This window comes from Callithrix jacchus, chromosome 1 (genome assembly GCF_049354715.1).
Source record: "Callithrix jacchus isolate 240 chromosome 1, calJac240_pri, whole genome shotgun sequence".
NCBI lineage: Eukaryota > Metazoa > Chordata > Mammalia > Primates > Cebidae > Callithrix > Callithrix jacchus.
This window is the reverse complement of record NC_133502.1, coordinates 179,509,633-179,536,854: the sequence shown is the minus strand read 5'-3', so window position 1 is coordinate 179,536,854 and position 27,222 is coordinate 179,509,633. Positions and strand designations below refer to the sequence as shown.

The 27,222-nt window shown below is 49.3% G+C and overlaps 1 protein-coding gene across 2 annotated transcripts in view; it reads right to left on the bottom strand.

Moving 5' to 3' along the window:
• Positions 1-689: 689 nt before the first annotated feature.
• ABL1 (ABL proto-oncogene 1, non-receptor tyrosine kinase) overlaps positions 690-27,222 on the bottom strand; it is a 163,397-nt gene continuing 136,864 nt past the window's right edge. For both annotated transcript variants that reach the window (XM_002743402.7, XM_035260574.3), the window contains exons 4-11: positions 22,997-23,269; positions 14,929-15,013; positions 14,141-14,318; positions 12,114-12,298; positions 9,316-9,468; positions 8,030-8,119; positions 7,525-7,689; positions 690-4,367 (exon numbers count right to left, since the gene is read on the bottom strand). In XM_002743402.7, coding sequence (XP_002743448.1) covers positions 2,653-4,367; positions 7,525-7,689; positions 8,030-8,119; positions 9,316-9,468; positions 12,114-12,298; positions 14,141-14,318; positions 14,929-15,013; positions 22,997-23,269 — 2,844 coding nt within the window. In that variant the 3' untranslated portion in view covers positions 690-2,652. The remainder of the gene's footprint in view (positions 4,368-7,524; positions 7,690-8,029; positions 8,120-9,315; positions 9,469-12,113; positions 12,299-14,140; positions 14,319-14,928; positions 15,014-22,996; positions 23,270-27,222) is intronic.

The following is a 27,222-nucleotide window of genomic DNA, read 5'->3' as shown; positions in this document are numbered from 1 at the left end:
CACCTGCACAGCATGTCTTGCTCCAGGTCTCCTGGGAGGAGCTTCAATGAGCCGTGATCTTCACATGCTCTGCTGAGCAGGGTCTGCACCCCTGACAAGCCTGCTGGCCTGATGAGTATCATTATCCGAGGGCGCTGCTCACTTCCCAGATGCCCCTTTCCAAGCTGTGAGCTCGGTGGGGACTGAGCTGGGGAAGGGCGGTGGGGCTCAGTCTGGGATGGCCTTCCCAGGCTCCGAAGGCCAGCACACCACCGCTCCTCCTCGTCCACACAAAGATCTAAGACACCTGGCATGAGAAAAACAGGTGAGTGAGGGGCGCCTGGGGGCATAGGGTGGAAACGTAGAGAGGGAACAGGCACACGTGGGGAGGGATTTGCCCTTAGCCAGCCTCAGGCTGGTGGCACAGCCCATGCCCAGTGATTCGGGCAGGGCTGGGCTGCTGGCAGGTAAGTGCCAAGGGTACAGGAAGCGTCCAAGCATAGTAGGACAAGTGCCTGAAAAATGGTTGTGGGCTCCCAGGCCGCAGGGGGTTGGGGCAGCTGGGGCCAACCTGCCACCGTTGCTCTGTGAGACCTGCCACCGGCTCCAGCCCCATTGGGACACCAGAACCCACTGCATCCCGGCCCCCACACACACAGGCTCAGAACAACAGGGCAGGATCACAGGCCGAAGCAATCTGCCAAGGATTCTAATGTTGTAAACACTGATTTATTTAAAAAATACTACAGAGGAGAGATTTGGGTTCAAAAAAAACACAGAGAATCATATACAGAAACAAAATGCACTAGACCAAGAGACGCAGAGGAACCACTGCACACGTCCGAGGGAGCAGGGTGGGCGCTGTGCACGCGCCACTGATAAAAGACCGTCTATAAAAGATGCATACTGAGAGATATGGGTACAATATAGTGGCACATCACGTTAACAAAAAAAAGGGACCAGTACCTCACAGAAACAGGCGGTTGGGGGACCTGGGTGGGTGCTTTGCTTTGTCTTCAAGGCCGCTGTCGGTGACTAATGCCTCCCTTGGGCTGGGTCACAGCCGTTGGGGGCAAAGAGGTGATGTGCTGTAAGAACCGCATAAAACGATCCAGAGAAAACCATTTCTACCAGAAAAATAAAGTCCAAGTTTAGGTGACGAGCATAAAGCTAGGGCCCGTGTGAGGCTGGCGGCACGAGGCAGCACAGGGGCGGGAAGGCGGCTCCTCCTGGTTCTCCCATTGTGGAGACCGGGGCGCAGCCACCTGCCCACTGCTCTTGGAGTTAGCTGCTCTGTCAAGGTCCAGGAGACCCCAGGTCCCTGCCCAGAGTCACAGCCCCCATACCTGGGCTCCAGCCTGGGGCAGCCTCGGGGAGAAGATGCCAGGCGTGCTCTGTGAAACACTCGATGCCTTCAGGGGCTTCATTTGTGGTTTTCCTAACACTCCCTGATGAACCCCATAGAACATGAGGCTATGTCACTCATGGTAATTAAATAAGATACTCGCCCAGTTCAAGAGTGCGGCCGGGACTGGTCAGGGCCTTTCCTCCTGCGTGTGTGCAAGTGCCCGGTGGCAGCTCTGTTCTCTCAGAGTGGCTACACAGAGGCAGGGATTTGAAATGCTTCAAGAACTCAGAAAAGTGAAGACTGTCTTGTTCCAAAGGAATGGGCCTTGTAAGAATCTCCCTTATGTTAGAGGAGCAGGAAGGGGATTGGCCCTTTCAGGGCACCCAGATGTGTGAAAGGAAGGTTCACTCTGGGCCCCTGCAGACCTTCCTGGCCCAGTCTGGGGCTATCTGGCACCAGCTGTTCACCCAACTACCACTGCCTCCCTTCTGCTGGGGAGGGATGTTGGCAGTAACAGTGACCTGGACCCTTGAGACTCAAGCTTTCTTGCCAGGATTCACAGTGCACGTCACGAGAGAGCAAGAGCTGGGCTCCAGGGATGTGGAGAGGACAGACAAAAAGGACACGGCTGGTGCCTCCATCCTTTTCAGCTCCCACCTGCCCAGGACCCAAAAGGCTGGTTGGCTTTAGCACCGATTTCCACCCAAATCAAGAGCCGTCCTGCACGTGAGGAAGTGTTGAGCGCATCCCGCCCCGGGCAGCAGCAGAGGGCAGAGTGACCAGCCATGTGCATGGCCGTGTGTGCTTTTCCCGAAATGTGGTTCTTGAAGCATGTCTTCAGCACAGGAGGGGCAAGGCCAGGAAGTGCAGGCAGAGGGCCTGATGCACAGGCCTCAGTCAGGCTTCCGTTCTTGGAGAAGTGGAAGGAAAAGGCCCAGCCAGGGGAAGAGGGGCTCCAGGGAGAAAACGAAAAGGACACTCCAAATCAGCCATTCCCACCTGGCCTGGAGAGCCTGGAGCGCTAAGCAGGAGCGAGGCTGGCGGGCCCCAGCATGCCAACTGTAGTCCACGGAGCGGGAACTCCACAGATAAAACTCGAGGACAGAGACGGAGCAGGGTGCCCGGGCAGGGAGGAGGAAGGTGCAGGAGGGCAGTCGGTGCAAATGTAGGTAGTAGAGCTGGACTCCACAGGGCCCTGGGCTCTGCCTGGCATAGAGCTCCAGGGCCAAGGTGCTGACTCACTGGTCCCTTGTCAGCCACTGTCACAGGTACGGGTGGACCCGCAGGCAGCTCTGGTGGGCCTGACACCAAACACCTGGCTGCTGCTACCTCTGCACTATGTCGCTGATTTCCTTCACTGAACTGAGGAGCTTGCTGAAGTCCTGAGTGGCTGCCGGACCACTGCCTGCTGTCGCCGGGCAGATCTGAAGCTCCCGGAGATTATTCTCCAGTTTGTTGATGGCCTCTCGGAAGGCAAACTTGTTCCTCATTTGCTGGATGGAATCCACGTAGCTCACGCAGAACGTGTAGAGGTTTTTGCCGGCCTCCAGGACCGCGCTGTGGCTGGCCATCTGCTCAGAGTTCCTAGAGATGGCGAGGCACAGCGCCTCGGTGCTGTCCAGGACCACGCCCTTGGTGATGGTGCCGCTGGCGATCCGCTCTGGAGGCTGGCGGGTTTTCCGAAGAGACACGCGGGTTGATATGAGAGGGATGAAGGCAGTGGAAGATGGCTGGTCCCCAGCCAGGGCCGAGGATGCTGATGGCAACGTGGAGGGAATGGGGGCTGGGCTGACGGGGGTCCCCGATGGCTTGGTGGACTGTGGCTTTGGAGTGGCTGGGAGTACTGGCTTTTTGAAGCCCTCTCCCAGCTGGCTGGGCTTGGCAGCGTCACTGTTCACAGCATCAGCCAGACTTGTGGCTTTTGTCTTTGCTCCCAGGCCTGCCTCCCCGGCCGCCTCCTGGCTCGGGCTCTGTGAGGGCTTTCCTCCAGCCTTCCCTGCAGAGGCTGCTGGTGGGGGCGGCGGGGCAGGTTTGAGCCTGGACAATTTCCCCTTGTCCCTGCCTGGTGACTCAGAGGAGTGCTTGTGCCTCCTCACTCTGGACTCCTCGGTGGGACCCTTGCTGGTGCCTGCTGGTACACCTGAGCCCGCTTTGCTGGTGGGGGGCACTGGCTCAGCTACAGCAGGGGTCCCTAAGGCACCGCCCTTCCCAGCTTCTTCCTTGTTGGGGAGGCCCGAGGCAGGGGCCATCATGGCCTGCCGACGGAGGAGTTTTGGAGTCAGGCTGGGCGGGCTGGAGCCTGGGCTAGACTCCATGATGTCTTTGAAGACCTCATCAGCAGCTTCCTCATTCTTTTTCACCAGCCTGGGTGGGGGCGTCACTGTGCCTCGGGTCACCTGGTCAGGCCTGTTCTCCCCTGCCCTCTTCCGAGGCAGAGCCGGCTTCTCACTTTTGTGCCCTCCAAATGTGGACGAGTCAAACTGTCTTCCAGTGGACTGCAAGTCCCGAGGCAGTGTGACTGACCTCCACTCTGTGTCCTTGGCCCCATGGGGCACGCAGGAGGCGGAGCAGGAGCGCAGGAAGCGCTTGCTGGAGCTGCTGCCGCCATCCTCCTCTCCAGTGGCTAGGCGGCTGCTGGTCAGCGTGCTGGACTTCTTCCACAGGTGGGGAGAGCGGAAGCCTGAGCCCCCAGACTCCCGGAGGGCTCCGTTGGGGACCCCAGCCCCGTTGCTAGGCTTTGGGGACTTGGCTGGGTCAGCTGTGTCCAAGGGGGTAAGAGCCAGCGCCCCGTTGCTGATGTCCCGGCCCTCTTCCTCGCCGGCCCCTCTGCGCTCCGGCTGGCCGTCCATCTCCCGGAAGGAACTGCTGCGTTTGGGGGGTGTTGGTGCTGTCTTCTTCTTCTTCTTGATCAAGGCGCTGAACAAGTTGGTCTTTTTGTCTTTGGGGAGAAGGCGCTCATCTTCATTCAGGCCACCCTCTGGGGGACCTCGCTCTTTTCGAGGGAGCAATGGAGACACGGCAAGCTCGTGGTCCAGAGGATCTGAAATGCAAGGGGAAGAGCTGAAAACTCGAGACCGAGGCTCCAGTGACCCAGGCTGGGGCTGCCCCATCCCATGCTCCCTAGAGGAACACCTGAGCATCAGGGCTCAGACAGGCCTGGGTCTGATAACCGGCTCTGATGTCCACAGTCCATGAGGCCAGGCCAGCCCCTTCTCTCCACCTGTCCTCAGCTTGCTCACTCGTAACCGCGCTACAGCGTTGTTGTCAGAATGCAGATGACATCGCAAAGGTGAAGCACATGTCACGCTCCTCTCAGTAAAGCCATCACTGCTGTTAGGATTGTCATCAGGAAAGGCTTTGAGCCAGATGCAATCCCAGTAGGTATGAGATTGGGAAGTTGAGGTGGGTGGATCACCTGAGGTCAGGAGTTTGAGACCAGCCTGACCAACATGGAGAAACCCTGTCTCTACTAAAAACACAAAATTAGCCAGGTGTGGTAGTGCACACCTGTAATCCCAGCTACTTGTGAGGCTGAGGCAGGAGAATCGCTTGAACCGGGGAGGCGGAGGCTGCAGTAAGTGGAGATCACACCACTTAACTCCAGCCTGGGGAACAAGGCGAGACTCCAGCTCAAAAAAAGAAAAAAGTCTCTTTCCCTGAAAATGGGAACAAAAATCTGGATAGCTAGATGGCCCTGGCCTCTTCATCCCTGCACTGGTTTACTTTAAGGCAGCAGCCCACACCCACACCACTCTGGTGAGTGAAAACGATGACAAGGCCAAGCGAAGGGTCAAAACCTGTGGCTTTCCTGCCAGTCACCTAGCTGAGAGGCCTATGAGGAGCTCTGGGAATAAGGTGCCTGGTTCCACAGTGGGGAAGGGACAATGGGCCATTATGCACAGGAAACAAGAAAGAATGACCTCTGACAATTTTTAAATGGGCACTCTTTACATACCAATCATAGTTCATAAGAAATATTTCTGGTGGGCTGGGTGTAGTGGCTCATGCCTACAACCCTAGCACTTTGGGAGGCTGAGGTGGGCAGATCATGAGGTCAAGAGATCAAGACCATCCTGGCCAACATGGTGAAACCTCATCTCCTCTTTGGTCCTTATTCTAACCTAAACTTTGTATCACCTGAAATTAAACCAACTCATTTGAAAGAAAAAAAAAATTAGCCTGGAGTGATGGCACGTGCCTTTACTCCCAACTACTCGCAAGGCTGAGTGAGGCAAGAGAATCATTTGAACCTGGGAGGCGGAGGTTGCAGTGGGCTGAGATCATGTCACTGCACTCCAGCCTGGAGACAGAATCAGACTTCGTCTCAAAAAAAAAAAAAAAAAAAAATCATTTTGTTGTTGCCAAGCTCCTGCTAGTGAATGACAGAATTCTCCCTTAAAGGTCAGCTGCAAGAAGAGGGTTTCTGTTGGCACTTGTAACTCAGAACAGAGGTACCAGTATGCATTTATCAGAATCCAAGGCAGCACAGAGGTTATCAGGGAATGCCGAGGCCCTCCCAAAACTTTAATCCAGTGGAAGGAAGCCAGGAGAGTGAAATAGCAATGAATTATGCACTGCTTGGTTTCAATGCTGAGCAGTTAATTGACACACTCGGCTCACCAAGAGATCACTATCAAAATACCCCTCAGATGAAACTGACGGGCATAAATGAACATGACTACTGATCACTGGGCTCATAATAAGCACAGCGTTCCCACAGAGGCCTTTCCTCCCTACTGCTTAGCCCCCTGAAACCGGGAAAAAAAACAGGAGGAGGAACGGTGGAAGATTCTGGAGAGTCTATATGCCATAACCTCCAAGTGTGGGAGCAAGATAACCCAGCGGGGCAGGAACTATTGTTAATTTGGACTCATTTAGCATGAAAGCCTTTTAAATGTGCATTCTGGTATCTAATATACATGCTATACTCCTACGGTAGTGGACATATGTACTTTACATGCCATATATATTATGTGGGCTGCACATTCAGCTTTTTTTTTTTTTTACACTAATATGAGTACATGATAAAGAAAACTCAGGTCTATAGATTCTGCTGTCAGTAAACATCCCACCATAAATCTCCATAAAGCGGGGCATTGTCCCATCCCTTCACAGGCATCCAGTCTGTGATCATTAGAATGGAGTCCACCACTGCCATCCCCAGGATCCTCTACAATCCCAGATGGCTGGCCTAGACCACCCGCCCCCAATATGGCTTGGCTGTGTCCCCACCCAAATCTCACGTTGAATTGTAATAATCTCCACGTGTCAAGGGAGGGGTCAGGTGGAGATAAATGAATCATGGGGGTGGTTTCTGCCACAACGTTCTCGTGGTAGTAAGTCTCATGAGATCTGATGGTTTTATAAAGGGGAGCTGCCCTGCACACGCGCTCTTGCCTGCCGCCAAGTAGGATGTGACTGCTCCTCAGTCGCCTTCAGCCATGATTGTGAGGCCTCCCAGCCATGTGGAACTGTCAGTCAACTAAAGCTCTTACATTTAGAAATTACCCAGTCTCAGGTATACCTTTATTAGCAGCGTGATAACAGACTAATACACCCCTCAATGCTTTTGTTCAGCTGGTCTGCAGTAGAACCCGGACTGCTGGTTCTGGGGTCAACAAAGAACAGAGCCTGGCCTGTAGGCACACTATATGAATGTTGGCAAGTATTAATTTTGCTAGTGTCTCGAGACCCCTCCTGAGCTGACTCCCTTGCTTGCCTAGGGAATCGCACCAGAAAGATGCTCTTCCCAGAGACCACCAGGACACCAGCTCTGTCCACGGGCATGTCTTGGTTCTGCCTGGCTGCAGCGAGACTGTCACATCAGTGCCTTCGCCCTGAGCTGTTTGTCAGGCAGCCTGGTGCTTACTGTTGTTGCATCTGCTCTGACAGAGCAACCACAATTGCCGTGGGTAACAGGTGAGAGATGGGCAGCTCCCTGGTGGGCTTCAGAAGCACCTCTGCCTATGGGATGGAACCCACTGCTGGAGCCTATACTCCTCGGTGACTCCCAGAGGAAGGGGACAGGAGGCAGGTGGGGAGAGAAGAACCTTTCTCCTTCCGAAATTGAACCGTTGACAGAGGCTGTGCCTGCCCTTCTGTGCGGGCTCCATTCATTGCTTCCCGTTGGCCTATGCTGGCCCGAATGCAGCCTCTAGCAGGGAGGGGAAGAGCAGCAGGGGAGTGAGGGGACATACCACTCTCTCCCTGGCCCTTGGAGTGATGCACCTCAGGCACGTCGGCGGCGTCTCTGTGCTCCGCAGCTCTCCTGGAGGTCCTCGTCTTGGTGGGCAGCTCTGGGGCCTGCAGCAAGGTGCTCGCAGCCCCACGGATGCCTTGTTTCCCCAGCTCCTTTTCCACTTCTAAGAATCACACAGGTACAGAAACAAAAATCCAGCACCCATCACTACTGGTGTCGGCTTGGTATGGTGGTTCTCTTTCTTTGTAAGATAACAGTGCTCATCTGCACACAACTAAAGAAAAGGCACCTAGATGCCGGAGAAATAGCCCTTAGCATTTCTCAGAATTGCAGGGCTGCAGTAGACAAGAGAGCAACACTCCAGACCTCTGCCCAGCTTTCTGGTCTCAGAGGACAGGCTGGTCTGTGAACTTCCACCAGGAAGTGAACTCAATGACCCAGGCTGTAGTCCCACACATCCGCCCTTTCACCCCACTGCAGTGACCCCAGGATGGGTACTTTACCATCAGAGATACTGGATTCCTGGAACATTGTTTCAAAGGCTTGGTGGATTTCAGCAAAGGAGGGCCGGTCAGAGGGATTCCACTGCCAACCTGGCCAGATGAAACCCAAGTCAGACCATCCATGAGGTCCGGCTAGCAATACAGGGCCAGCAGTTCTCAAGGAAAAGTCTAGAATGAAAGCAGCATTCCAATCCTGCTAACCATCTTTTGCTGCACCAAGTTAAAATGACAAATGCCATCATGTCCTATTATAGACATTAAGAATATGAAAAGACAATAGATGCTGGCAGGATTATGGATTGTAAAACCCCAGAGAGATGGTGACAGCAAGAACTACATTTACAAATACATTTTTCCCAGCCTCACTCTAGTAGGTATAGAAAATGACTAAGCCCAACATTCGTTCTTCATGGTTATCAAGGTCTGAAGTAAAGAAATTCTCATGAAAATGAGACTACATGAGGACTTAACAGGCTGACAAAGCCTAGTGCTGGGACCACAGACAGCCACTCCCATACGCATCTGACCGGAGGAGATACTGGTACAACTTTTTTTAACGGTTTGGTAAGATTTATCAAAACTTAAAATCCACACAGTTCTTTGAACCAACAGCTCAACTTTTAGAAATACCAGCCAAAGGCCAGGCGCGGCAGCTCACACCTTTAATCCCAACACTTTGGGAGGCAGAGGTGGGTGGAACACATGGTCAGGAGTTCAAGACCAGCCTGGCCAACATGATGAAATCCCGTCTCTACTAAAAATACAAAAAAAAAATAGCTGGGCATGGTGTTATATGCCTGGTAATCCCAGCTACTTGGAAGGCTGGGGCAGGAGAATCACTTGAACCCGGAGGTGAAGGTTGCAGTAAGCCGGGCTCGCACCATTACACCTGGCCTGGACAACAAGAGCAAAACTCCATCACACACACACACACACACACACACACACACACACACAATCACCTTGCATGCTTAGCTACTGTAGCAGAAGTTCTGAAGGTAGGGCCTGGAAATCTGTATTTAGGAATAAACCCAGGTTTGGTATTCATCAACACCATTTTTGCTTTAAAAGACAAGTTACACATATACTATCTATCAAATAAAGGTCAATAGAGGCCCTGAAGAAACTGAAAAAATACGTATCAAATGGCTGTAGTAACTGCTTCTGAAGAACTGGAATGGAGAGAACTAATGGAAAGACTTTTAACTTTGTGTGCACGCTCCTGCACAGTTGGAATTCCTGCAATGCCCACATACACTTGTGCGAATGGGCTGAGGAAAGCTCACATGCTCGCATGAGTTCATAGACCTTCTCTGGGCAGCCTTCTGGGCGCTCCATGCGGTAATCCTTCTCCAGCAGCTCATACACCTGGGACAGGTCAATTCCTGGGTAAGGGGACATGCCATAGGTAGCAATTTCCCAAAGCAATACTCCAAATGCTGAAAGAAAACCCAAAGAGAAATGTTGTTCAAGATGTATAGCATTACACTGCATTTAAAATCAGTGACCTCTGCAGCAGACTCAGAAGGGACCGCCCCAGCAGCAGCCCAGGCTCTTTATCATCAGGAGACCAGGACAAGGCAGGCACAGTGGCTCATGCCTGTGGGAACTTCACATCAGCTCCTAGTCATTTTGACGTTACCCTTGTAGTTTTCCATGACATCCGTGCCCTCAAATGACTAGCACTTTGGGAGGCCGAGGTGGGAGGATCATTTGAGATCAGGAGTTCAAGACCAGCCTGGCCAACATGACGAACCCTCTTCTCTACTAAAAATACAAAAATTAGCCAGGTGTGACGGTGTACCGCCTGTGGTCCCAGCTATTTGGGAGGCTGAGGCAGGAGAATCCCTTGAACCCAGGAGGTGGAGGTTGCAGTGAGCCAAGATCCTACCACTGCACTCCAGCCTGGGTGACAGAGTGAGACTCCGTCTCAAAAAAAGACCAGGGCAGAACAAGACTTTCAGTAAACTCACCCCACAGACAAACATGCTGGAGGAGGGCAGATGATGAGTTATCAGACCCTGTGGGGTCTTTCAGGTAATGTGACCAACTTTCTGGGATATGTGGAAGAAGGAACCTGGCGCTGGAAGTCAGCTGGCCATGTTAACTCACAGCTCTGTGACCAACCAGCTCTGTGACTAACTGGCCACCACTATTTCTGGGTGCACAGGACTATCTCCAAAGCCCCTTCTAACTCTAAACATGTTATAAAAATCTTATGAAATCTTTGAAAGTTTTGAAATCCCAGATTATGGCCTGAAATTCCATTTCCCATTAAAGGACAGGATTCCTTGGAGAAACGGGTGATTCAGGCCTGGGGCACAGAATGAACCTGGAATATCTTGTCATTTGAGGGCACGGATGTCATGGAAAACTACAAGGGTAACATCAAAATGACTAGGAGCTGATGTGAAGTTCCCACTGGCCAAAGATGAGACAAGCTGAATATCAACAGGGAAAATAACTGCAGTGGATTGAAACGCATCAAATATATATACATGTGAGAGTTCATAATAACACCATGAATGACAAACGACAACAAAAAACTATTTGGCCACCACTGAAGGGTATTAAAAAACTCACTTGTGGCACGGCATGGTGGCTCATGCCTGTAATCCCAGCACTTTGGGAGGCCAAGGTGGGCAGATTGCCTGAGCTCAGGAGTTACTGGATTCCTGGAACATTGTTTCAAAGGCTGTGTAACATGATGAAACCCCATCTCTACTAAAAAAAAAAAACAATAGCCAGGTGTGGTGGCAGGCATCTGTAATCCCAGCTACTTGGGAGACTGAGGCAGAAAAATTGCTTGAACCCGGGAGGTAGAAGTTGCAGTGAGCTGAGATTGCACCACCGTACTCTAGGTGACAGAGCAAGGCTCTGTCTTTAAAAAAAAAAAAAAAAAAAACTAACTCGTTATTTTAAAAACTGGTAAATAAAAGCAAAGAAGCAAGAATTGGGCTGGGCGTGGTGGCTCATGCCTGTAATCCAAGCACTTTGGAGGCCAAGGTGGGCGGATCACCTAAGATCGGGAGTTCAAGACAAGCCTGACCAACATGGTGAAACCCCATCTTTTTAAAAAAAAAAAAAAAAAAAAAAGAATTGATCCTGCTCTTCCTATATGAACTGTACCACTGAGTAACCAAACAGATGAGGAACCGTTTCTCCTCATACAAGTACTCCACTAATAAATGACTGGGAAGACAGAATTAGAGAATTCCTGTCTGGTAACTCCTAGTAAACTACTGGATCTAGGCACTGTGTATCAGTAACTGCTAAAAATTACCAAATCCCCACCTCCACAAAAAAATGATAGAAAATCAAGCATTCTCTATCTACTGATGGAAGGGCATACCATCTCCTCAGATCCACTCCTACTTAAAAAAAAACAAAACAAAACAGTCAAACCTTAATGTGATGAGGCCATCCAGATCCAACCACCCTTTACTAGGAATACTGAAGCCAGAGGAACATATTAAGTCACACCACAGGTGACAATGAGCAAAACCCAGAACATAAGAAACTCTGAGGAACAAATGACAGTTTCTTCAATAAATAAACAGCAAGGGAAATAAAGACATGAAGAGGGGGCTTATAGAAGAGACTTCACAGACAGATCAGCACATATACTATGTACCGTATTGGGACCTCAGGCCAAATACACTGTTAGAAAAAAAAAGAAAAGGGTGACTGGGCACGGTGGCTCACACCTGTAATCCCAACACTTCGGGCGACCAAGGCAGGTGGATCACCTGAGGTCAGGAGTTCTAGACAAGCTTGGCCAACATGGTGAACACCCATCTCTACTAAAAATACCGAAAAAGGCAGGCGTGGCAAGTGCCTATAATCTCAGTTACTCGAGATGCTGAGGCAGGAGAATCACTTAAACCCAGGAGGCAGAGGTTGCAGTGAGCCGAGACTATACCACTGCACTCCAGCCTGAGCTGGAGTGTGACTCCATCTCAAAAAAAAAAGAAAAGAAATGAAGAAAAGGGAAGAGAAAAAGAAATTGGCAGAAAAAGAAGGAAAAAAAAAAAAAGCCTCCTGTAGCCAGGAAGGACCATTCCAGCACAGCAGTAGCCCTTACCCCAGACATCAGACTTGATGGAGAACTTGTTGTAGGCCAGGCTCTCAGGTGCAGTCCATTTGATTGGGAATTTGGCTCCGGCATGGGCAGTGTAGGTGTCCCCTGTCATCAACCTGCTCAGGCCAAAATCTGCCACCTTCACCAAGTGGTTCTCCCCTACCAGGCAGTTTCGGGCAGCAAGATCTCTGAGAAAGGAAAATGTTGACCCATGAGAGCTCTTGGCCAACTTTCTCACTTCACAAATCCACCACTGCTGAACAAAGGTGCAATGCTGACAATGGGAAGATTGAGTCCCGTGCCCTGGAAGTTAATGGCAATTAGTACAGCGCCAGCCTCTCGGCAAACATACCCTGAGATCTCAACATGGGGAGAGGCTGATGCTGGGAGCGGGCTCCCTGGCCCCGTGATCTGGAGTAAGTTAATTACCTTGGGACTCAGTTACATCATCCGTAAAATGAAGACGATAATAACGGCACCCACCTCTTAGGGTTGCTGTGAGTATAATTAATTAATATGCTAAGTGCTTTGATTGATGTGCCGGCAATAGTAAGTGTGTAACGCTACTCTATGCCAGGCACAGAGACAAACAGCCCTTGACTGCAAGAAACTTCTATCAGTGTGCATTTCCACTTGTCCTATCCAGACTTGATGGGACAAAATAAAACAAAGCCCATGGCATTCTTTACCCAGACTGTGCTTCCTACTTCCTCCTTTCTTCCTGACGCTTACTCAAACGTATCCTAAAAACTCTCTCCTGAATAATCTGCTTCCTCTTGCTTCCTGGTTCTGCCAGGGAGGTAGGAGTCTGATCATTGGTTCATGAACGTTAACCATGAAATCACGAGGCAAATGGGAAGAGGGGAATGAGAGGAGGCAGCAGCTTGAGGCGATGGCTGCATGAGATAGCCTGATCATCAGCAACGAGAGTGAAATCAAATACAGAAGAGTTGTGCCTAAGAGGATTTTGGTAAAGCATTTTAAGTTCGCTTGAATGAAGAAGGAACAGACCCAGCCGTGCAAGGCAAACCAGAAGTCAAGCAATCTCAATTTGCAGCATCAGAGGGTTCACTTTCCTGAAAGCCAGGAGTACGGCTCCGGCTCTCGTGGAGCATAGAAAATCTGTCTTACAAGGAGCCGCCAGCATTTCACACATGCTACCCTCATTCCTTGCTATGAAATCACACGTAGAGGTTTCATATTTGAGCTAATTGGGTAGGAAAGGTCATAGTGGTGGCGTGGAGAACATCTCATATAAAAGACGCCGGCAAAGCCCATCAGCTCTGTCCTGCACAGTCGTTGCTTTGCTAGGAAGCCATTTCCACCAGCAAAGAATTCGAAGACTAAGATAATTGTGGCACATTTGAAGGTCAAAACACTTGAGGGTTTAAAACAGCAAAGAGGCTTAATTTAGACCTAGACCTCCATATACACAATTCTGACAACTGTGGAAACATCCCTGAACCAGAGGACAGCAAGTTAAGTGGAGAATAAAAAGATAATAAAGAGAAAGCAGGGAAACCAGCCCCCCCGACACACACACACACACACACACTAAAAAACAAAACCCAAGTAGTGGCTGTTACCATGTGTTTGTGTAAAAGCAATGCCAGCGACTCCCAGGGAGAGGTTATTACTGATGGATGCTGGCCCTGGAGGAACAATGAGCACTCTATTTCAGAGGGAGCTGTGATGATTAGGAAGGACACCTTTTATGAACTTCATTTAATATTCCACTTAGCCCAAAATGGTTCAAAAATGAAATATTTCTCACGCCAGGGATTAACTGTTCCACCGGTCCAGAGTCTAGGCCTGGCTGAATTCAGCCCTGGACCCATACCCGAAGCTGGCTTTGCCAGGGGCCTAGTGTTTGCCTTTGTTCCAAAGTCCAACGTGTTGCCAGCACTGAGGTTAGAAGCTGTGCCCTGAGACCTCCTAGGCTGGGGCTTTTTGTAAAGGCTGCCTGGCTCCCGGCTCCTAGCTCCAGGCCCCACGGCTCCAAGGCGCAGGCTGCCTGGCCAGGCCCCTACCTGTGGATGAAGTTCTTCTTCTCCAGGTACTCCATGGCTGATGAGATCTGAGTGGCCATGTACAGCAGCACCACGGCATTCACCTCCTGCCGGTTGCACTCCCTCAGGTAGTCCAGCAGGTTCCCATAGGTCATAAACTCGGTGATGATATAGAACGGGGGCTCCCGGGTACAGACCCCTGCCAACAAGACACTGAGGACTTCAGCACGTGGCTCCCCTCCCACTGAACAAACAACGGTCTAAAGAAAAAGCCTTCTGAAGGATTCTGACTCTGCTCCTGAGACCTGGGCCCAGCTTCTAACATGGTCCCAAGCACCGGTGTTCCGGGACTGTACTCACATGGGAGGGACATGGCCAGGCTCCTTTCTTCTTCTCAAGCCAGGGAACTTGAATTCACACAGGAAGAGGCTGCCACAGAGTTCAGAAGCAGACCTGGCCCCACCCAAATGACCTTCACCACCGTCAGTTTACCACCAAATGGTTATGTCTACTTACAGAATCACTTCAGTGAGAAAACTCTTGAAAATTCTCAAGCTTCAGAAACTAATTGCAGATTTGCATTTGCTCTTACGTATCCACTTAAAATAATCACATTTTCTCTCTCTTATTACATTTGCACATGTGCCCATCCCACACCGGCCTCATCTGACCAACGGCTGAGTACTGGTAGAGCACAAATGCTCCAATTAGGCTTCATGCAGTGAGCCGCCCGTGCGTCTTCCCCAGCGCCTGTGTCACCCTGCAGGTGTGGTGCGAGACCCTCTCTATAGAGCCCCAGGCCTACTCACCAAGGAGCTGGACCAGGTTAGGGTGTTTGATCTCTTTCATGACTGCAGCTTCTTTCAAGAACTCTTCCACCTCCATGGTGTCCTCCTGCAGAAAGAAAAAATGAGGGTGAAATTATTTCAGCAAGTGCTTTTAAGTGGGTAAGTATGAATTGAATGGTTAATACAAAATGGAGCTTCAACGCACGCTCATCCTGGGATGCCTCTTGTGATGGTCACATTGTTACAGACGGTTCCGTAACAGCTGACCAGCAGCCTGATGACACAAAGAACCTTCCCCTTTGGGAGCAAACTTTTGAATTCTCCCCCAGAGCGACAGGGCAAAGCTGGCTTGCATGTGCAGCAACCTGCTTCTGGTGCCTACTAGGCAGGCCACACGTGTTTCCCCACCTCTTGGAGTTCACGGTGGTGCAGGAGAGCTACATGGGCAAACACCACAAAGGTGGCACCCTTTCCCCAGGGAACCTGGTTTCCAAGGGGTGCTAACATACTCAGCATAAACATCACCTGAAGAGTCTGAAATGTACCTCGCGTAGGGGAAGAGACCCCGGTGACAAGAAAGAGATACTGCATCACAAAGAAGAGCGATGTCTCAAAGTCTGGTAGCAAAGAGGATGCTGAACTGCCCTGGCACGTGGTCGTGGCTCTTAATGAAGCAGTCATCACTGTCTGTCAGGTCAATCTAAAATAATTGATTTTTAGTCAATCTAAAACAATCAGGTCTACTCAGTCTAAAATAATCCTCACCAGCAGCTCCCCTAACAACGAATTCACAAGGATCATCAGTACATGTCACATTTTAACAAGTCCACAGCATCTAAATGCCAAGGGGGAGAAAAAGATAGAGCTTGGGCCCAGCACAGACAGGCTGTGACTTCTACAGGTCCTCGCATCTTTTCAGTCTGGGCTCAAGTCTGAAGTGCCGTGGCACTGAAGCCCTGGGGACAGCCCCATCATACAGAGCCTTGACCCTGGCCTCCTTTTGACAAAAAAAACGCTACTGTCTACTGAACCAGCCATCAAAAAAAGAAGTAGGTGGGTGTTAAATGATATGGTCTGTTTGCTGCAAGAACCTGGCTACAAAGGCCAAAGAAGGAAATGAGATGCCTCCAAGCTTACAGAGTTTGGAGAGAAACTGTGCAGGGAACAGGGAGTGAACGCCTTAAAAACTAGGCTCCTCAAAGAGGAAGGCTTCATCAACTTTCTGTTAAATGTGAAACTTTATATGTTCCGCCCCCTTTGGGAGACAGCATCCTGACAGTCCTGCTTGCTGTGGCTGCCCCGGTTCCCCCCACTGCTGCAGGGGAGGCTTCTAGAGGACGGGCCAACCTTTACTTACAGTATTCTTCCTTTGGCCCGTCCTGTTTACAAGTGAAGCATGACCAATGAGGCTATGTGTCAGCCCATTATCTCTTAGCTCAGGGCTCCATGAGACTGAAACTTGGAAACAATTTATTGCTCTTTAAAAATGGTGAGCTGCTCTTAATGTCAATTAAACCTCGTTGGTAGTCACTGTGCCAAGCTGTCCGAGGGGGAAAGAGCTCACCCCTGCCACCACCCCACTGGCCGTTTAATTCTTCTGAGTCCTCTCTGCTCCTTAACGTGCTCAGCAGACCATGCTGTTTTTGGCATGGAGTGCTCTGATTTACCAGGGTGACACGCTAATGTCAAAGGCTGGACAGTGAAAGCCTGCCAGCATCCAGGGATTCAATGCTGCTCACGTACAGGACTGGGGCCTCCAGAATCTTGCCTGATCAACAGTATGGTTAAAAAGTAGCTCTCAAAGGAAGTTTTCTAAATAAGTGGGGTTTCTCTTTTTTGAAGACCACGTAATAAACCACACACAATGAAACCATTTCATAAATGTCATTTGCTTTTATGGCTACTGACCCTCTTCTAACAGACCCATGTTATAATCTTGAGAGGCATGTGCATGCAAAAGGAACATGGCTTTCAAAGGCAGCACTCTTCTCATCTGTCTCTCTTTTCTCTCTCATATACACACAAACACACGGGAGCAAAGTATAAATAATTCCTTCTTTTTCTTACAGAAAAATCAGTGTGAATTTGTCTCCCCCTGCTGGAATCAGACCTAGTTCAATTTTTTTTTTTTTTTTTTTTAATTTTTTTCCGAGACGGAGTTTTGCTCTTGGTGCCCAGGCTGGAGTGCAGTGGTGTGATCTTGGGTCACCACAACCTCCACCTTCTGGGTTCAAGTGATTCTCCTGCCTCAGCCTCCTGAGTAGCTGGGACTACAGGCATGCACCACCATGCTTGGCTAATTTTGTATTTTTAGTAGAGACAGGGTTTCTCCATGTTGGTCAGGCGAGTCTCAAACTTCCGACCTCAGGTGATCCGCCCGCCTCAGCCTCCTAAAGTGCTAGGATTACAGGTGTGAGCCACTGCGCCCGGCAGTTGAATTTATTATTTTAACTATTAACAATAGCCAGCTGAGTGTGGTGGCTCACGCCTGTAATCCCAGTACTTTGGGAGGCCCAGGGGGATCGCCTGCCTATCCTGCAGGAGCAAGTACAGCCTGGCAACAGTAGGCTCTGAGCTGCACGGCCACTCTCCCTGTGTGTGGCCCACCCTGTGCTGCCAGGGAGCCACTGCGTACAGCTACCAAGTATACGACTGCCCTTCCTTCTTGGACTCTTTCTGAAGTTCCCCAAATAACACCCATTTCCTGGGAGAAAGAAAATAAAACTGAAACACACTGTGCTAGGTGGAGTCAACAGGTACTCTCCCAGCACCACAGGGGAGTGCAAACTGATGACACAGACTCCTTGGAAGGCACTTTGGCAGTATGGTCAAAGGCGTAAATGCTCATGGTCCCTGATGCAGAAGTTCTGAGAAGCTGACCCACAGGGAGACTCTCACATATATACAAATGAGGATAATCCCTGTGCTGCTGTTTGTAACAGCCAAATATTGGCAATAAGACAATGGCCCACTGAAAGCTGGTACATGTTAAAAATATATCCACACAAAACCAAGACAACCTTATGTATATTGATGAGGACACATTATGTGGACAACAGAAGGCAGAGAGCAGTGTCTACAGGATGCTGTCCCATGTTCACGCATGTGGACTCAGGACAGACACAGAACTCGAGGGTGGGAGGGCACTGTGTGCATATAGTACCTATTGGAAAAAATATATCCTGTACATTATTTTCCACTGTTTAAGTAGTAAATCTCTCAGTTAGCTCATGAGTCAATCTCAATGCCACAGCCAGATCAACAGCGGTCTTTTCCAAAGTCTATTACTTAGAGAACTGATTCTTAGAAAAAGAAAAACAAAAACACTGCTGTCCAAACTTTGAATACAGCTCATTTAAAAACTGCAGCCTCTTAGCTGGGCACAGTGGCACAAGCCTGTGATCCCTGCTACTCAGGAGGCTGAGGTGGGAGGACTGCTTGAGACAGGAGTTTTTGAGGCCAGCTGGGAAACACAGTGAGACCGTGTTCTCATACCTCCAAAAATTAGAGCTTCTTGTACTTGACTGTTGGTTTTCTTAACCACGTCCTTCCTAAAACACAGATAGTAAGACTATGTCCTGCCCGAGACTGTCAAAATTCAAGGGTGAAGTTCCCAATCAATGGGCCTTTGCTGTAATTCCAGTTTCCCATATGCCAGGGTCAGCCTAGTGTCCTCCTTTTTTCCCTCTTCCTTCTGCCTGGAAAGTACATGACCCAAGACTGCTTTACTTGTTCACTAAGGAGTCGTGGTTAAAAGTAGACCCTTGCTCCCCCTGCTGGCAACGGAGGACTCTGGCTCTGCCCTTGGAGAGGCCAGCAATAGGAAATGGGCTGGCTGGATGGGTGCAAGCTGAGACACCCAGAATCGGCTGAGGGAAGGATACTTGGGCGAGGCTGCAAGGATTTTTCAAGGGTTTTGAAGAGGAAGGTAGCTCGCAGCCACAACCAGTAAAGGAAGCGAATAGGAGGGTGGGGGAAAAGTTAATTTTTTTTTAAAGGCATAACAATGGCTTATGTAAATTTTTATGGTGTTTGAGAAATAAGAATCTGGTTTCAATTTAAAAAAAGAAGAGCTGAGCTGTGGAGCTGAGTGCTCAGGCTCAAATCCTGATGCTGCCACTCCTGGCTGTGTGACGCCAGGCCAGTCACTAAACCTCTCTCTGCTTCCATTTTCTCAGCATTAAAACACTGATACAGGGTGAATGTCCCCTAACTGAATGCTTGGGACTAGAAGTGCTCCAGAGCTCAGATATTCTCAGATTGTGGAGTGTCTGCATTATGTAGTACCAGATGAGCTTCCCAAATTTGAAAATCCAACATCTGAAACATTCCAATATGCATTTCCTCTGAGCTGCATGGTGGTGCTCAAAAAGCTTCGGATTTAGGAGCATTTAGGATTTGGGAATTTTGGGGTTTGGGATGCTCAGCCTGGAAGAATCAATGGGATATGGTGTGTAACAAGCACGGGGACCTCTGCCAGGCACACAGCAAGGGCACGGTGAAAGCCGAATGTTAGCCACTGCCATCATTTAGAATCCACGCAAGAATTTCAGCTGTTTATGTGTGTATGTGTTTTTTGGGAGACAGCGTCTCACTCCATTCCGCAGGCAGGAGTGCAGTGTGTGATTACAGCTCACTGCAGCCTCAACCTCCTGGGCTCAGGTAATCCTCCCATATCAGCCTCCTAAGCAGCTAGGACTACAGACGCACCACCGCGTTTGGCTAATTTTTTGGTATTTTTTGTAGAGGCGAATTTCACCATGTTACCCAGGCTGGTCTTGAACTCCTGGACTCAAGCAATCCACTGGCCTTGGCCTCCCAAAGTGCTGGGATTACAGGTGTAAGCCACCATGCCTGGCAATCTCAGCTTCTATAGCAAGGGTGAATGCCCAATATTGGCACTAATCTTATTTGGCAAAAAGGCAACATACTGCAGGGATGTTTTTGCACACGGCCAGGAGGAAGGAGGGCTAATTTATTTAGCAGCTGCTTAGTATCATATTTTCAGTTAACATACTGCCTTTTCCCTAATTACATACCACTCTGGGTGACTGCCCACAGAAATCCATGCAACAATATCCTGTGATTCTTTACCAACTGTGAGATCATAAGTGAATTAGGCTCTTGGGAAAAATTATTAAAGTATAGTTAAAAGCGGAGTAACACAGTGCTAGTAAAGCACATCCTGAAAGGCACCCATTCAGATTCAATGATGTAAGGAACCCACCCCTCAAACCACACTGGTCTCCAGTAGGTTTCTCTCCTCCGGAATCTCCTCCTTCAGCTGTGCAGAAAATAATGCCACAGCATCACCTACTGAAGCAGCGTTTCCTCAAATGTCGAGTTGCACAACTTGATCTCTGAAGTTTTCAGACAAGTCTTTACTGGTTGAAATCTAGTGTATTTTGTGCTTTTAATCCTCGTTTTACAAATGCTGGTAAAGTGTGGTGAAGTCCAGGCCTTTTCCAGTTTACTGGGCTGGTCAAGGCCCCATTTCTTCGGTCTGGTCTTCAACCCTGTGCAACGAAAGGAGCTGGGGCACCTGCACAGCCCCGGCCCTACACTCACAGTCTGTGGGACGCTGGGCAATGGCTGCTTTGTTCTTTCAGTTCTTTCATTTGAGGATAGTGAACTAAACTGCACATGTGTAAAAGTGTGGCTAGAGGTATAAAAATCTGGTATCGCCAAGCCACAGGCGACCCACATTTGTAGGGGACTGCTGTATTTACAAGACACCTGCACTGAGTCCTGGTGCTCTCTAAGGTAACAATCTCTGAGAAGCTGAAATCAGATCGTGTTATTCCTGTGCATCAAATCTCTCAATCGCTGGCTCCCCGTTGCCTCCATAAAATCCTAGCTCCTTAGCCAGGCCTCAAGGCCACCGTGACTCACCACTGTGCCTCTCCTTACCCCCCCAGCTCCTGCCCCTCGGCCAAGCCATGCTTATCCACCGCAGCCCACTACACACAGCTCCCCAGTCCCTCCTTCGTTCGCCCCCTGGTGGTGTCCCGAGGATTGCTGTGCTGCAATCCTTCTTGCTCCTACTACCTGGACCACCCCATGCCTCAGGTGAAGAACTCTGTCCCATTCATTTTCTAATCCCACTGTTGAGCCCAGGAACTGTCAAACTGAGGAACCTGATATTTATTCAATTAAGAAAAAGTCTGCTGGGTACGGTGGCTCACACTTGTAATCTCAGAACTTTGGGAGGCTGAGGCAGGAGGATTATGATATCAGGAGTTCGAGACCAGCCAGGCCAACATAGTAATCCCTGTCTCTACTAAAAATACAAAAATTAGCTGAGCATAATGGTGTGCGCATGTAGTCCCACCTACTCGGGAGGCTGAGGCAGGAGAATCACTTGAACCTGGGAGGCAGAGGTTGTGGTGAGCCAAGATCACACCCCTGCACTCTAGACTGAGTAACAGAGCCAGACTCCGTCTCCATAAAAAAAAAAAAGAAAAGAAAAAAGTCCAGGACCAGGTGTGGTGGCTCAGACCTATAATCCTAGCACTCTGGGAGGCCAAGGTATGCAGATCACTTAAGGTCAGGAGTTTTGAGACCAGCCTGGCCAACATAGTGAAACCCCATCTCTACTAAAAATATAAAAATTAGCTGGGCTTGATGGCAGGTGCCTGTAATCTCAGCTACTTGTGAGGCTGAGGCAGGAGAAGCACTTAAACCTGGGAGGCCGAGGTTGTACTGAGCTGAGATCATGCCACTGCACTCCAGCCTGGGCAAGAGTAAGACTGCATCAAAAAAAAAAAAGAAAAGAAAAGAAAAGAAAAGAAAAGAAAAGAAAAGAAAAAGAAGAGAAGAGAAGAGAAGAGAAGAGAAGAGAAGAGAAGAGAAGAGAAGAGAAGAGAAGAGAAAAGAAAAGAAAAGAAAAGAAAGAAAGAAAAAGTCCTATCTGAGAAATATCCAGGGTCCTTAAGGTGACCCAAAAACATGTCCCCACCCCAGTGCCAGTCCTGCCCCAAAGACAGGTGTGTCGAATAACAGCATCAGGAAACCACCTTTGGTTTCTAGGACTAAAGAATGTGATACTTTAAGGCAGCTGCTTTGTACCAGCCAGAGATCATACTTCCCATTTCACTATGCCTTTGAGTGAAGGCATCAGGTAAGTCAGAATCCCTAAAAGGCAGGCATGTAGCCGCAGCAGTCTCAATGTGTGCACCTGATTTCTGAGACACATGCACAAACTAAGTTCTATTTTTCCCAGAGGTGGATGTTTCAGTTTTTTCCTAATAGCTACAAAAAGGGGCTCCCTCTCTTGATTTCTGTGCAAAGGTCAATGTAATCAAAGTTCATTTAAAACAAGTGGAGATAATGTAAGTCAACACTAGGGGACACCCTCGCCACAGGGAAAAGCCCAGATCACATTTTGAAGAACACGGAGGGCTGAAGATGAAAATTTCCTTCCCTTGGCACCCTAAGGATTTCAAAGAACTTCAAAAGAAGAAAAAGCCTGCCTGGAAACTACAAACACTATTCATTAGTGGAGAGGGTGAAAGTTACAGTTAACAAGAAAGAACGGACTGTATCTGAGCTGGTAAAAAGCGAGTTTCCCTGACGCCTTTCTAGCTGGGGCCTTTCCATCTCTGTCTGCAGGAGTCTGGGCAGCTGCAGAATTGGAACCCACTGGTGATGCCTTCCAAATCAGCCAACAAAATTCACACACGAGTCAAACGCATTTCGGTTACATCTTCTTTCAAAACTCAGAGATCCTTTTCTCCTCCTTAACTCTCCATAGGAAGTGATCTCCATGCTGAACGAACAGAATGGAAATCCACAGCTTTAAGAGAACCTTGCCACAGAATGAGAAAACTTCTCCAAATGACTCATCTTTTACACCAAAACCCCTCCAAGCTTGTCAGCTCTCACCACGTGTGGAAACACACTGGGACTATAAGAATGATTCCACTCCTACGAAGAAACAAGGATGACCTAAGACCGAAAACTCAATTCCTTGGCACCAATGAAGCCCTCAGATGGCAGGTGGAAGGCAGGTTTCTGGGCAGGGGCATCAGCTGCTGCCCGCAGACGCCTCACCCTACGTACCCTGGGTGCCCCGGCGGTCCCGGCCTACCTTCAAGGTCTTCACGGCCACTGTCAGACTGTACTTCTTCCACACGCCCTCATACACCTCCCCATACTGGCCCCCGCCCAGCTTGTGCTTCATGGTGATGTCGGTGCGCTCCATCTCCCACTTGTCGTAGTTGGGGGACACGCCGTAGACAGTGGGCTTGTTGCGCTTGGGGGCCGGATAATGGAGCGTGGTGATGAGCCCGTCGGCCACTGTTGAGTGATGATGAACCAACTCGGCCAGGGTGTTGAAGCGGCTCTCGGAGGAGACGTAGAGCTAAGGGAAAGAGGGAACAGCTTCAGCCCACAGAGACAGGCCAGCTCAAAGGGCTCATGTGAGCCAGTTTGGCTGAGCCTTAATTCACTGCACAGCAAAACCTCAGATAAGCGGTTCCCCATACAGGACTGAGTGTTTAGAAAACCGCTACTGCTGTCTTTCTCTGTGTGCTATAACTTACTTGCTCAAGCAGAAAGACACAATAAAAGGTCCCAGGGCCTCTGTACCTGCTGCCGCTCCCTCTGCCTGAAATCTCCCACCCCCTCATCTTCCGTGCCCAGTTCTCACTTCTCGTTCCAAGGCCAGTTTAAATGTCCGTGAAGTCTCCAATCACCCAATCTAGAGTCATCACCCGGCACTGGTGGTCCTACCACCTGTCTTACTTCTCGACAGTGGACCCTCCACTAGCTCATAATTTCCTGTTTATCTGCTTAATTACTGTCTGTCTTGACCTAATAGCAGGGAAGCTTCATGAAAGCAGAGCCCTAAGCTGTTTTCATTCTGATGTTGGGAACAGGAAATCAACATGTAGTAAGTACTCAATAAATAACTGTTGATCAAATTAGCACACAGTAGAACTTGGTATTTGCTGGTAGGAAAAAATAAAGAATTTATTTAATTTTTAATTTAAAAGGAATAAACCTAGAATGAAATAGTGATTAGAAGATGAAAACTACTAAATACATCCAACACGAGGAAGCAAAAGGAAGGATTTACAACACAAGATCATGTGGTCCCCGGGTAAGAGCCACAGCAGGTGGGGACCTGAGGGCAAACTTGGCATGCAGAGTTCACATCTGGACACAACAGAGATGGAGAGGAAGGAGAAAGAGCAGGCTGGCAGAAAGCAACAGGGGGCGCCAGCTACCTGTTTTCTTCTCATTGGTGTGACAAGGGAATGCTTCCTTACCAAAAACAATTCCACATTAAAATCCACACAAAATATCTGGACCCCAGGCACATAACTGAATCTATTGGCTTGCTCAGGGCAGCCAACCATCACTGAAGGTGGAAAGATGACTTAAAAACACGACTGGGCATCCAGAAGACTTGCCCAAACTGCAAAGATGTGGGAAGAAGAAACACATTTGGGATAATGGTGATGCTTGGGACAAGAGGGAGAAAAGGGAACAGGGTCAGGCTTCGACTATAACTGTAATATGTTATTACTTAAAAAAAAGAAGAGGGTTCTTGCTGCGAGTGTCTCTTTGAGGATGAAATAAAAGGGCAGCAGCAGCCTGAAATACACACAGCAGGGCCAAGGCCTTTGGCTGTGGGTTACATCAGGCACCACTACTATAGGTCTGTAATAGTAAATAAGAAAAATATATTTAAAAGAAGGTACCAACAAAATATACAAGTCAGTCCCATCGACAACTCTCAAGAAGGTAAAAAGGATTTTTCAACACGGAGGTTTCTCTTTCGTTTTGCTTGGGGAGAGAACACAAGCGCATTCCTAAAACTCAGGCAAGCCAAAGGCACACGCTTTGGGGTTACAATCTTTTGGTAACAATCTTACTAAAATAAAATTCTAATAAAGGCAAAACTTGTCCAGAAAGATTGTTCCACTCTGGGGAACTTGCTCCTGGTATAAGGGGTGTGGCCTGGGAACACTGGCCCTCTGCAAGACAGGGGCTCTGAATGGCAGGACTTTTCAGGATGTGGTGGTCCGGATTTGATTCTTGAGAGCTCTGAAGAGAAGCCTCTGAGTGAATTGCTCTAGGGACATGCCATGAGTCATGCTCAGACCCACGAAGGCACACACAGCAATGCTTCGGGGAGCGGAAGTCGGCCCCGCTGAGGCTGCCGTTAGCTTCACACCCACACAGTGACGTTCACTCACTCTCTTCAGTGCTAGTCACCAGCACAAGTGCTGTACACAAGGAAAACTGAGTGCAATGTGGGGTCAGCCCCAATTCCCTGCCCCTCCGGAAGGCTGTCAACTGTCTAATGACTTCACTGCAGGTGGCAAGTGCTCCCACCCCTCTTCTCGGTTAGCTCAGCAGATGGTATGTTCCCTACCAAGGAGTCTAGAGAAGTGAGAAAAGCCATTCCAAGAAGACATTCCTGGAATCAGAGCACCACTCCCACCTTGGAAATCAGTGGCATGGTACCAGGTCACAGAGCCCGTGTGGCCTGCTGGCCCCAGGGCAGGGCACCTGGGAGCAAGTCTCATTATCTCTCTCTCCCTTCCGAGCAGGAAGCACACAGGCCTCAAAGGAGTGCTTCCCAACTGGTGGATCAGGTCCCTTCACTCCAGCATGGAATGCTAATGGCTCCCCTAAGTCCTAGTTTATGGCAGAATTTGTTCTTGGGCTCATGTGATTACCCCATAGGCTACTGCGTGAGAGATTTCAGTTGCAGGCGGTTTCACTGAAAGTCCCAACTTTATCCTTTTCAATAATTAAATTTACAGACCTTGTGACTTAGTTCATTTTTCAACATAAAACTTACACACTGACACTTACTAAATATTAAAACCATCCTCCCTCAAATGCATGGCATATTTGGTTCACAGCAGTCTTCCCCATGTCCCATTAACAGTCAAGGCCGACGTTTCCTTCTGATTAGTTCTAGTTTTTGAGCAGCATTTGCTGGGGAACTGTGTGATCATCAGGAATTCATGGCATGTTCAGGGAAGAAAGTCAAGTTAGTGTCATGAATGGCATGTCATTATGTTATGCACCTGGTTCCATTAACAACACTCAGGTGCTCAGCCAGGGCTGCTGCCTCTCCCTAATCATGCATGAACCTGAAGGATAGGATTTGTCAAAGAAACTCTTAGAACACCGTTTTGCAGGGCGCAGTGGCTCACACCTGTAATCCCAGCACTTTGAGAGGCCGAGGCAGGCAGATCATGAGGTCAGGCGTTTGAAACCAGCCTGGCCAACATGGTGAAACCCCATCTCTACTGAAAGTACAAAAGCCGGGCACAGTGGCGGGCACTTGTAGTCTCAGCTACTCAGGAGCTGAGGCAGGAGAATCACTTGAACTCGGGAGGCAGAGGTTGCAGTGAGCCAAGACTGTGCCACTGCACTCCAGCCTGGGCAACAATGCAAGACTCTGTCTCAAACAAAAGAAAAAGACTCTTTCTTCTGACAGGCCTAACCCACGGAGCTTAGAACTTGGCTGCCTTGGGCCCTTAGACCCAAGGGTCCCACCTCAGACATAATGTTTACAGGTTGCTCAGCCAGGAAGCGAGTTCCCCCGAGAGCTGCTCACACACAGCAGGAGGGCAAGCCCCAAGTACACAAGAACGGTCCAAGCTCCTCCACCAGGGCACATGTGCCTGCTGAGCCAAGGTCAGGGCGAGTAAAGCCTAAACATCCAAGAGGCTGTGCAAATGGTCCCTTCCTGCCACTCTGCTCAAGTTTCGTGCCCTGGATCTGTCCCTTCAGCAAACCATGAAAATAAATGTCAACTGGGCAAATTTCTTTCAAGAAAGAAAAGACTCTATTAAGGCCTAGAAGGAATTGAGGAATATGACAGCGGCATCTCACAGAATTCAATGAGGTGTGGACATAAACATTCAGAACTAAGAACTTCAGGCAGGAGGCAGTGAAGAAAAATCAATCTTCAGTTCTGCTAAGTCAAAAGAGGGTTACAACTTTGGGAAAGTATCAGAAAAATGAGAGGCAAATCCCAGGCTATCCAGAGATTTCTGAGACAGTCAAGGCTCCCAGGAAATGGCAATGGCTCAGTTCAGCATTGGTCCCTTCAAGAGTCCAGCTCAAGACCTGCAGTCCCCAACTCTGGACCTTGAGCTGGTGGTCCTGGGCTGACTGATGAGCCACAAGGGCTGCTGAAAGCTCACAACACTAGAAGAGAGGTAAGTAAGAGCCAAGAGGGTGGAGGCAGAAAGAAATCCTCTGGGGCCTCACAGAAGAATCTTCTAAATTCAGTTGTTTTCTAAAGATTAGCTAATTTAAAAATAAGAACTAAACTTATTTAAC